A 12,128-nucleotide genomic window follows, 5' to 3' on the forward strand; every position below is an offset into this window, starting at 1 on the left:
TTACTAAATTTCGTACTTCATGTAATAAAATATTGATATTCATACTCTTAAGATTTTATATTTACTTTTAAAATAATAAAATATGTACTTACTTTTAAATTATTATTGACGTACCAAGTAACAAAATTTTAATGTATATAAATTTGGAAAAAAAACATTAAAAAAAAATTATATAAATAATTTTTTTATATAAATAATAATTAAACCAGTCCAGACCAGTCCGGTCCTGGTCCAATCCGGATTTTTCCGATCCGGTCCGGTCTCTTGACCGGATAGAGCCGGTCCGGTGTTCGGTCCTTAATTCTGAAAAAATCCGGTCTTCGGTCCGGTCCGGGTCGGTCCGGTCCGGTTTTTGACCTTTGTGCAGCGGTTATTAAAAAATTATTATAAAGTATGTAAAAAAAGTCTTGTTGCTCACAATTTTCAGTTCATTTGGCTAATATGTTTTGTATTGAAACATAGCCTTCTTACTATCATTTCTAGCGCAGAGCACAAACATGACATTGCTTTAACATAGAAATGAGAAAAGCAATACACACATGTGAAGCATATAGTAGGAAAAAATATAATTATATTTTTTAATTATCAGTTTACAGAAGTCAACATATAGTGTCAAATTAAAGGCTTTGATTCAACATAAAATTTCTTGAGTTTATCCTTGGCTATTCTGATTAAGTGTCTACTGCCATATCATATGAATATGATGAACTCTAAATATATACATATACTGCTCCAGCTTAATTCCTACAGCTACATTTCTATGTTTGGGTACAAAAAGCTCCATAAGGAGTCTCATAACCATACCCTGCAGATACTACTTGTTTATCGAAGCAAATACAGTGTTGCAACAAAATATTCCAAGTCAAATACGACTTAATATAGCTAGAAGCCTAGAACCTAAATAAAACTTGGCACCCTTTGTTTGTTACAACAAATCACATTCTAACATTAAATTAGTGATTCAGACCAAAACTTTATATATTAAAGTGCAATATATTGTGCTCCTTTTTAACTACATTTTTTACCTCTTACTGGATCCTCATAAAGCACTAGCTCTGCATAATTTTTTATAGCATTATCAGTGCTTTGTTTGGAGTTGTCCTATTTTATCAAAGACATAAATGCAACTTATATAAATGAACTTATCGAAGTGATGTTACTCGCAAGAAAATAAAAAACAATATGTGCACATTAGTCTTATTTATTTATTGCTTGTGGATGTAGAGCCTTAAAGGCATAAAATACTTAGTAGTGTAAATAAAGTTACAAACTCGTGAGAAGATAAAAAATATTAACTATATTTAAGTTTTGGATGTCCCTCAAAATATAGAGTAAGTTCTAGAGAGATACCTTGTTAAATTTCTGCCTTTGCAGAAATTCTGGAGTATCTCACTGGACATGCATCGATACTTGTCTTTAGCTGAGGATTTGAACAATATACGGTCCACGTTCATGTAGATTTTAGTTGAATACAAGTGACTACTATTTTTGTGAGGCGTGTGTCTGGGAGTCCAACAACAACAGTGCGGGAACCGCCAGGATGTTCCTGTCGGACAACTTCTACCTAAAAATATTAATAATAAATAAAATGGAAGAATCGGAGAATCTCAGAAAGTCTATTAGATTTCTTATGTACGTTAATAATATAGTATTTGATTCCGTTTCATGCAGCATGAAAAGCAAGAACACAAGTGAAAGCGAAATTTTTATGCCCACCTCTTCATGGTACACATTGTCTCCTCCGCTCTTGATCCTTTCATTAACACGCTTAATTGGCCAGACATTTTTATCATTTTCTAATCTCCCTATGTCACCGGTATCAAACCAACCTCCGTTAAAAGGAACGGACTCTTTGCTGGTTCGTATTTAACCCAAGTAAAATGAGAAACATCATCAGAATTGATCTCCAGTTCAACGTGAGGAACAGTCTTTCTAAAAAAAATTCCACGTGGTTCATGCAAATTAAAATTTCCATTCTTGAAGGACCGGACATAATTTTCTTTTGTAGGATTGTAGAGGGTCGAAAAGGTGGAAGAAGAACATGCCTCTGTCATGCCTGCAGATAGAAGAGAACTCCATTGATACATCATGTAGAGTAAAACTAATGTCACTACCAATTCACTGACAATTATATCATTTATCAACATACCATACCCAACTTGTGTTGAGCTATATAAATTCTATTGAAATAGAAATCATAAACAAAGTAAATTTATTTGTATCACGGAAATTATATCTTTTAAGTTTAACACTAATTTTAGCGTAATGTCTATACCGGAAGATCTGTTGCAAAGAAACATAATTTTTTCTGGGCATCTTGTTCTATTCAGTATTTTCTTCTCGAGAACTATAACAATCTTAGGCCGCACGATCAAAAAATCAAAATAATATGATACAAATATATTTATGTAATAACATATTAACAAAGAGTGAAGATACACCTGATCGAGTAATTTACCAATCAAAAGAACTGGACTTATATATGTATATATACACATAAAGTTATGTTGAATTCATACTTTGGTGATGAAATTTCCCTTTTGCCTAATCAACATGCACAACTAAGAATCCAAATATACAAAAATAGCTTTCATTGTTTCCCAAAAGCACGCAACTAAGAATACATAGAGGAATTAAAATGCATTGAAACTAACTTAAGCTAATTTATCCTTCACCTCACAACAAAAAATAATTAAGCATAATCGCCTCGCTTAACAACAAACAATTAAGCATAGTCACCATAAAGATGTAAGAGTTAAAAATGAAGAAAAATAAGACCAAATAAATAAGCTGAGCAATACCTTTTTTAAGAGCTTGCCTCGTGCAATAATCCAGTGAACTACAACCTGTAGTATGGAGTATTTTTTTGTCGATGAAGGGGTTTTAGCTACTTTACAGTGTAACCAGCAAGGTTTTTCAATTTCCAGGTCCACAATATTGTTTTAACCTACCTGTACTCTATGCCAATACACTTGTAGGCTAGTAAGTTGCCAATAACTTGCTATCTCAGTCATCACATCAGCTTCATGGTACGTGCCAGAGTAGCAAAATCATTCTCTAAGATATTATATCAATCTTTGATCCATCAAAGGTGGAGGAAATAGCAAATGTATAGAGGCAGGAATATTTATGAAACTGGTTCTAAGCATGAACTTTTCAAAGTACCATGTGACTCGTGTGAAATATTTATGCACACCAAGATAAACAGACTGAAACATCATTAAAAAATCAGCCTTCCCAAAGAGAATGTGTGCTTTTATCAGATACTCATAAAAGAACCAACACCTACAAAAGAACCAATAAGGTTATGTACAGTAATACAAACAAATTAATACACGAAGAAAATTTAAAAGATATTTGGAGAAATTTGTTGTACTCGGAAGTCAGAACTTCACTCTTTTTTAGGTAATATTGCAATGATTTTGTGTTCCTAAAGGTTTGTGTAAAGTAAAGAGTATAATAAACTTGTTTACATACCAAATTGATTGTCGCTTGTAAGAAATAAGAAACTCTAAAATTTAAAACAAAAAATTACATTATGCAGGTAAGGAGAAAACTTAACACATTGACATTGCACATACCGGCTCCAATTTCGGAGAAGTGTTCAATCCAATCCACAGTTTTCATAGCCAGTGCGGTTCCTAAGAGATTCAAATAATATTTCATGCTCTATAATTTACGAAGGGCACGCAAAGCGACATTTTCATATCTGTGGTCCTTTTATTCTACTTCCCCATTTGAAAATTTGAAAGAAAAAGAAGTAACATGTTGTCCAACAGGAAAAACTTCTAAAGAGACCTAAAAAAATTGCTCTGCATTTTTTAAATCCTAATCAACATTTATGCATAGTATTAAGCCAATATACATGGTACCAACTTGAAAAATACATATGGCTCCAATTAATGCAAATTGCAAAGCACTTCATAATACATACCCTTTCACAAACAACTGATAATATAATCTAAGAGCAAAGATGTACCTGGAGAAAGTGAATTGAAATTGTTGATTAAAAAGAGCAATAGCAGCAGTGCTTTCACCAAAGTTGAAAAGTGATTGATCAACACTTTTGACATTGCTTTCATTTCCATTTCGTTATGATGTTAATGATTCCACACACACATATCAAAGAGAGAGAAAAAGCACTAAAACCCAAAAAATCAAATATTTATGGTAATTATAATTGAGCAAAACTGAGATTGATTCCCAATTGTAAATGTAAATGTAAATATAAATCACAAATGTAAATTGTAACTTATCATTATACCAACTTATACGATGATACACACAAATATGGATACAGGTGATTGCAAGCAGCCACGAGAAGCTGGAATGGTATCGGCGAAAAATAAAATTCTCTCTAGCGCAATATAGTCCATCTGGCCCTGGGTGAAAAACCAAAATACCCACCATTTGGGGGCTTAATACCCAAAATACCATTTGACAGGACGGAATGTTCAAATTATCTGTTGAATATGCATGTCCAACATGCGAATTTCGTTTTTTTTTAAATTTATAAAGGATACGCATGTGTGAAATGTGTATTCATTTTTTTGTTTTTAGGGAATACGTATGTGTGAAATGCGTATTCCTTGTTTTTTAAAAAAGTGAATACGCATAACACATATGCGTATCCTTTACAAAAAAATTGGAGGTTGTATACGCAGTAATGTAATGCGTAATCCGTCGGTATTTTGGGCAGTCCGTGCGCATCTGGGTATTTTGGGCAGTTGGGGCTGAAAAATGGGATATTCTGGGCATTTTTTCTCTACCCCACTGGATAGTTTACGTACACCGTTTGCACGTATTTCGAGATTTCAATAAAGTATAGTTTTATAATGTTTTTTCTTAAAAAAAATTCTTGAATAAAAAATTAAACATGATTTTTTTTAGATTTCTTTTAAAAAATAAATATTATGAAAGTATACTTTAAACGAGTATTGAAAAGCGTGCCAAAACGTTACGTAAACAATTGGGGAGTAATAGAAAAGCATGTTGGGGAATATAGAAGGGCTTCCGTTCATAGTTGATACACGGAATACAGACAGTTTGATTATTAAAATTATTATGAGAATTATCATGAGAAAATATAATAAGAAAGCCCAAGAAGCCAAATTAGGAGAAGTCAGGAATACAGAATCGGAGATTGTGAGTATTGCCAAGTCCCTAAATATCATTTTGGGGTTAAAAATTGTCCAAAATATTACTTCTGAAAATAATGACCCAAAATATCCCTTCATAACGACACTTCGTTAACCGTTTTGTATAACAGTACACCGATTCACATTTTGTTTTACTTTTTAGCAAGTAAAACGGTACACTAAAGACCGTTAAGCTTATTCCGGTTTTTTTAAAGCTAGACGTGAGATGGTGTTGTGTTTTGGCACCCAAAACACTACATCATGTAGCGTTTTGACCCCAAAAACACTAATTCATCTAGCGTTTTATACATGTAATTTTTTTTTAAAAAAAAATATATTTTTTTAACCTCAAATAAAAAATTGTTAATTTCCAAAATACTAAAATATTATTTAAATTATTTCTAAAACCAAAAGGGGATTGGTGAACCCTAAAATGTTAAAAATTATTAAATTAATTTACAATTTTAAATTTAAAATTGTTTAATTTAACATTGTTTAATTTAAAATTTACATTTTTGGTTTGCAGGAGTTTTAATTAGGGTTTAGGCTCTAGGGTCCTAAACCCTAAACCCTAAACCTAAAAGGGATTTGTGAACCCTAAATGTTAAAGATTGTTAAATTATGCTATCATTTATAAATTTAAAAAAAATTAAATAAAACAAATATTGAAAAATATTACATTAAATGATATTTCCGGGTCCCTAAATAATACAGCAAAAGAAGCTTAAATTAGAAAACAAAACAAGAAAAACACAAAACGTGACTTGAAGTCACGTTGCCACATTAGAAAAAAAAAATAAAAAAGGCAAAATGTTACACGATATAGCGTTTTCCCTATTTTCTAAACGTTGCCGATCCATGTTCCTGAACAGGCCACGCAATGTATTCCCGGCCACAAATCCACCAGCCCTTTTCAAAATCACCCGCCCTATTTAACCAAACAAACCCCTTGTATAAATTCTCTTCAATCTCAAAAAAACAAAAAAACAAAAAAACAAAAAAAATTAAAAACACGATGGTACAGTTTCACGAACACATCATCTCGGAGCTTCTAGAAGATTCCACCGGCGGCCTCGTAATTCTCTCCGGCGGCTTATCTCTCCACAAACTCATCTCAAATCTCGTCTCTCTCCATCACTCTTCCCAAGGCTCTCTCCTTATTCTCTCCGCCTCTCCCTCTCAGAAACACTCCATCGTCAATTTCACCAGTTCCGGCGATGTCTCCGGCGATGTCGCCGGAACCCTAGCTCCGAAAATTTCGGAGATCAGTTTTGAGCTCCCGGCTCATCACCGGACGTCTTTGTATACTTCAGGTAATGTATTGTTCGTTACTTCGAGGATTTTGATTGTTGATTTGTTGTCGAATCGTGTTAGAATTGATTCGATTGCTGGATTGATTATACTGAATGTGCATAATGTGTCGGAGACGTCTACGGAGGCGTTTATTGTGAGAATTATGAGGTCTGGAAACTCGAAATTGTATGTACGGGCGTTTAGTGACAATGCACAAGCGATGACTTCGGGGTTTGCGAAGGCGGAGAAGATTTTGAAGTGTTTGTACTTGAGGAAATTGCATTTGTGGCCTAGGTTTCAGGTTTACGTGTCGCAGGATTTGGAGAAGGAGCCTCCGGAAGTTGTGGATGTTAGGGTTCCGATGAGTGGTTATATGGTTGGGATTCAGAAGGCGGTGATTGAGGTTATGGATGCGTGTTTGAAGGAAATGAGGAAGACGAATAAGGTTGATGTTGAGGATTTGACTTTTGAGAGTGGTTTGTTTAAGTCATTTGATGAGATTATTAGGAGACAGTTGGATCCGATTTGGCATACTTTGGGGAAAAAGACGAAGCAGCTTGTTTCGGATTTGAAGACGTTGCGGAAGTTGTTGGATTATCTCGTTAGGTAATGTACATTTCGGTTTTAGGTTATTTTATTTTTGGTAAATAGTAAAAATAGTACCATTATACGTGTTTATGGTTTAGAATACTTAGTTTGTTAAGTATGTGATGTTGTTTAAACAAGGCGATAAGTCACTTGATGGCATTGTCAGTTTCACTATGGAAAAGAAAGAAGAAAGCCATAAAATGTATTTATGATAGACTTTTTGCTCCGAGACAGTTTATGCACTATTGTAATTCTAGTTGAAATATAATTATAGTTACCTTACCTGGTCGTTCTTGTCTTTTGTCTGTTATGTGTTGAAAAATTGTGATTGACATGACATTCGAACAGGTATGATGCTGTGACTTATTTGAAGTATTTGGATTCTTTAAGAGCATCCGAGAGTTTCCGTTCTGTTTGGATATTTGCAGAGTCAAGTTCCAAGATTTTTGAGTATGCGAAGAAGCGGGTTTATTATTGTAAGAGGTTGCAGGATGGGAACATAGTTGGACAGAGTAAGGCTGCAACACCTAAAAAGAGGAAAGTGCAAGAGAAAAACAAGGATAAAGAAGGTAAAGTTTTGTGTCAACCAGGATTTTTTCTTTTGTATTTAATTGACTTCTTATACTTTTTGCATGCAGATTCTTTAGCAGCAAATACAAACATAAAAATAGTTTTGGAGGAAGTTCTAGAGGAGGCACCAAAGTGGAAGGTGTTTCGTGTGAGTGAGTGAGTTCTGCTTTGCTTAAAATTTACAATTGACGAATCAAACTAGATTTGTTACTTTCAGTCTGAAAGTTACTAACTATAAAAATTTGTTAGATTTGTTACTTTCATCCATGTTAACCAAACTGTGATGACAGAGAAGACAATAGTGGATTTAGTGGAAGTGAAACAAGCTACTAACTCTGGCCTCATCCCCTCCCCCCTTCATTCAGGAAATCCTTGAAGAGATAAAGGACGAAAGACAGAAGCAAGCTTTGTCAACAGAAGAATTTGTCAGTGACGGAGAAGAGATTGACAATGGAACTGTTTTAGTGGCTTGCAAAGATGAACACTCGTGCATGCAGCTCGAAGAATGTATTACCAAAGGTCCCCATAAGGTATTGGATATTTTGACTTTAATCTTTTATCTGAATGTATTCTTGTTTGTGTCTTTCTTGCAAAAATGTATCTTTTGCCGCTTAATTTCATATTTATTTGTTTTTTTGCTGATAATACTGTACGTAAGTGGCGCGCAGTGCAAGGAATTAATAAACTAATCCTGCATATTATTTATTAGGAAATTACAGTTGATGGTAGAAGAGTGACCGAATGAGTTGTTTTATTTTTGGATTGGTATTCTGAGTAGATATTGATTAGGATTTGTTTTAGGGTTCTGTTGTAACATCTTATTATTTTGGTATAGCCTATTAAATTGAATAACTGAACTTATAATTGATCATCTCTTTTTTGTGAGTTGCAATTCATTGTATTTTTCCTTCTGTGGTTGGAAAACCACAGGGGTAGTGGATCTCTGCAGTTGAATCACTCTAGTTCTACTTTTTATTGTTTCTACTGTATAAATTCTTCTATCTTTGTATTGTTTTCACTGTATAAATTCTTCTTCCAAATTTCGTCCTGTCCTGCACCAGTAAGTTTTGTTAGGATTACAATTTGCATGTAGTAGGCTGTATTCCTAAAAGTTAACAAACATTCTTCTATATATTTAGTTGAAAGTTAGGTATTGTAGCGGGGATCTTTTTGCTAAGAATTGCAGCAGTCTGTCTCTTCATCAGCTGTGAAATTGTGTCATTTCTTAACTTTGTCCTGAAATACAGTCTACTTTATAGTTATACGTTCATTCAATTTAGAGGTAGGTTATGTAAAGCGATCCCATGTCTGAAGAAATACTACAATCTGTGTTATTTACTTGTATGTTGTATTCTCCTTTTAATTTGTGCATCCGCCTCTTATAGAAGAAAGGACTTGCATATAGCAAAAAAAGGACTTGCTAAGTATATCTATGAATTTTTTTTAATAGGTGATGCGGGATGAGTGGGAGAAGTATTTGCTAAGCAAAGTAGAACTGCAGAGTCTGCCAAAACATGATAGGAAAAAGAAACCAAAGGAATCTCAAGGAATTGGGGTACTTAATGGGACAATCCAAAAGACATCTGGAAATAATACAGATGTTAGTAGCATAAGCAAGCAGGAAAATGATGCATTGCTTGCAGCAGCTACAGAATTACGGAAGGAGGTCAAAAAAGATGACAGGACGAATTTTGAAATATCCGAGGACAAAGCAGAACATCAAAAAGGAAAGAAGAGAAGGGCCACAAGAAATACACCAACCACTTCAAATGTAGATGATAGAAATAGTGATGACCTAGTGAATAATAGATCAGAGAAACATTCTTTTGAAAGTCACAAGAGAATAGATCCAGAGGTTATTGGTGGTGTCCATACAAGCATAGATGAGGGTATTTCTGCAGACAAAGGAATTATTAGGAAGCATGTTCAAGGTGTTGATACCGAGGGAACAATGCTCCCACCAGTGCACTTCTATGCCATGGAAAGTGATACTCATATACTTGACATCTTGAAACCCTCTGTAATCATTGTTTACCATCCTGATGTGGCTTTTGTCAGGGAAATTGAAATCTATAAATCCGAAAATCCTTCAAGTAAATTGAAAGTGTATTTTCTTTTTTATGATAATTCTACGGAGGTGCAGAAGTTTGAGGCTAGTATACGCAGAGAAAATTCAGCCTTTGAGTCTTTGATTAGGCAGAAATCAATGATGATGATGCCAGCTTATCAGGTTAGCTTCATTTTTGTTTTCTTAATCTTTCAGAGGTGCTCTGGGGTTGTTAAGGTGATTATTATTTGATTATGTTCCATCCTGGCAACTAAAGTTGTGAAGTATCAAGATAATTTTTCAAATTAATGGTTAGTTTTTTAGTTATTATGTGATTGTGTTGCTTGACATATATTTTATATTTTGTGGAGTAGGGAGGTTATTTTTTATTATCTGTCTGATATTATTTAATCGTTTTATCACATTGTTTATAAGCATTGTAGCTGATTTAGTTAATTATAGTTTGTGGAGTAGGGAGGTTATTTTTGATTATCTGCCTGATATTATTTAATCGTTTTATCACATTGTTTATAAGCATTTTTAGCTGATTTAGTTAATTATAATTGGAAATCAGGAAGGCTGTTTTTCGGGGTTTGAACCTCCCATGGAGCCAGCTTCCATGACTTCCCAAAATTCAATAACCAGGAAGGCTGGTGGAAGAAAGACTATTGAAAAAGAAATGCAAGTATGTAATTTTATTCCATACACCATATCATCTTGTGATTCCACATTACAACAAAACATACCCATGCTGTCACCTTCTCTGTATATAAGATTTTCCGTGTTACTATTTTTAGGTGATAGTGGATATGAGGGAGTTCATGAGTAACCTTCCAAATGTACTGCATCAGAAGGGTATGCGTATTGTTCCAGTGACATTGGAAGTTGGAGACTACATTCTTTCTCCGTTAATATGCGTGGAGAGAAAAAGTATACTAGATCTTTTTGGTAGTTTTGCATCAGGGCGTCTCTACCATCAAGCAGAAATGATGGTTCGTTATTATCGAATGCCTGTTCTTTTAATTGAGTTTTCGCAAGACAAAAGCTTCTCATTTCAGGTAACTAATATATCTTTACAGATTATAATTATTTAAGGTGACCATAAAGTAGATACCTATATGTTTAATGGTGTATCTTGCAGTCGGCTTGGGAAATCAGCGAGGATGTCGCAGCACACAGTATAATATCTAAGTTGTCCCTGCTTGCTCTACATTTCCCTCGTTTGCGCATAGTTTGGTCACGTAGTTTGCATGCCACTGCTGAGATTTTTGCTTCACTCAAAGCCAATCAGGATGAACCTGATGAGGCCAAAGCACTTAGGGTTGGTGTACCCTCTGAAGATGGTATTATTGAAGATGATGTGAGGTAAGATACCTCGAGAGTTAAATTGGTCATGATGCTCCACATAATTTGAAACATAATGCTCTGTTTAAAATAACGAGTAAAGAATTGTTTATATCCAAGTAGTGTATACTTTCTTGAGATCAGGGGCATCAGTTCAGTGCTCCTGTTTCTCTTTTACTTGAGAATTGTGATTTTTAAAAATTTATGAAATTAAATGATTGTTTGCTCCAATCTCCATTACAGAGCAGAGAATTACAACACATCAGCAGTGGAGTTCTTGAGAAGACTTCCTGGAGTAACTGATTCCAACTACAGGGCTTTAATGGATGGGTGTAAGAGTTTGTCGGAACTTGCTACCCTTCCTTTAGAGAGATTAGCTGAGTTGATGGGTGGTCAAAAAGCTGCCAAGACTTTGAAGGAATTTCTTGATGCGAAGTATCCGAGATTACTTTAGGCTTACATGGATTCTTCATACTTGGAAGATACACTTGCAAATTATTACACAGTCATCCCTAAGATTTAATTTCTCTTGTTGGAGAATTGGGTGAAGGAAAAAATGGCTTTTCAGTTTTTTTATTCATCATTTTATTTGGATGATTTAATGTAACTTTAGACAAGAAAAAATGGATATATTTTATAAGAGTTATATGTTCTGTTAAATGTCATCACTGTCATTTAATTAGAAGTTTGTTTACCATGGCTACCACCCAACCTTCTTCCAGGTTTAACTAGCTTGATTGCAAAGCAAGCAGACTGCCAGAAACTATTTGTCAGACTATCATATCTGTATTAGGGTTTATTTCAAGTTATCTGGTGTATGATTATTGAGATAATGAGGAGATGCTCATGTTAATTATGTAATAGAGACTCGTATTATTACTTCTAAATGAGATTCCAATTGGGCCAGTTTCTCAAGTGGCAGATGGATAGGAGTTGAGAGTGTAGGAAGTCCAATATACAATATCGTTTTTTTTTTGAAAACTGCAGATTGATAAAGAGATGGAGGAACAAAAAGGTAGATGGACGAGAAGCATAATGTGGTTTTCAATAGCAGGAGTTGAGGCTTTGAGAGGTATTTGTTTATGATCTTTAGTGATATACTGTCTTTTGCCTTTTTTTGAAAAAATATATTCTGTTGATTTAAGGCT

At 34.2% G+C, this 12,128-nt stretch overlaps 1 protein-coding gene and 1 long non-coding RNA gene across 5 annotated transcripts; one reads left to right on the forward strand and one right to left on the reverse strand.

Annotated features, from left to right (window-relative positions):
- Nucleotides 1-736: 736 nt before the first annotated feature.
- On the reverse strand, nucleotides 737-4,367 carry LOC141683064 (uncharacterized). 3 transcript variants are annotated; one of them, XR_012560095.1, is made up of 5 exons: nucleotides 3,980-4,367; nucleotides 3,582-3,641; nucleotides 2,802-3,285; nucleotides 1,717-2,056; nucleotides 737-1,564 (listed from the first exon to the last, which is right to left on the reverse strand). It is a non-coding gene; the product is annotated as an uncharacterized LOC141683064 (long non-coding RNA). The 3 variants fall into 3 exon arrangements; XR_012560096.1 differs by lacking the exon at nucleotides 3,582-3,641; XR_012560094.1 differs by having other exon boundaries at nucleotides 3,582-4,367.
- Nucleotides 4,368-6,054: 1,687 nt separating this feature from the next.
- Nucleotides 6,055-11,683, forward strand: LOC141683801 (DNA repair endonuclease UVH1). Of its 2 annotated transcripts, XM_074488566.1 has the most exons (9): nucleotides 6,060-7,037; nucleotides 7,368-7,588; nucleotides 7,658-7,737; nucleotides 7,955-8,119; nucleotides 9,040-9,819; nucleotides 10,211-10,321; nucleotides 10,434-10,694; nucleotides 10,778-11,001; nucleotides 11,224-11,683. In XM_074488566.1, the coding sequence occupies exons 1-9, from the start codon at nucleotides 6,154-6,156 to the stop codon at nucleotides 11,432-11,434; spliced, it is 2,937 nt and encodes a 978-aa protein (XP_074344667.1). In that variant the 5' UTR covers nucleotides 6,060-6,153; the 3' UTR covers nucleotides 11,435-11,683. The 2 variants fall into 2 exon arrangements, with proteins under 2 accessions (XP_074344666.1, XP_074344667.1); XM_074488565.1 differs by having other exon boundaries at nucleotides 6,055-7,037; nucleotides 7,368-7,737.
- Nucleotides 11,684-12,128: the final 445 nt, after the last annotated feature.

Source organism: Apium graveolens, chromosome 9 (assembly GCF_009905375.1).
Source record: "Apium graveolens cultivar Ventura chromosome 9, ASM990537v1, whole genome shotgun sequence".
Taxonomy (NCBI): Eukaryota; Viridiplantae; Streptophyta; class Magnoliopsida; order Apiales; family Apiaceae; genus Apium; species Apium graveolens.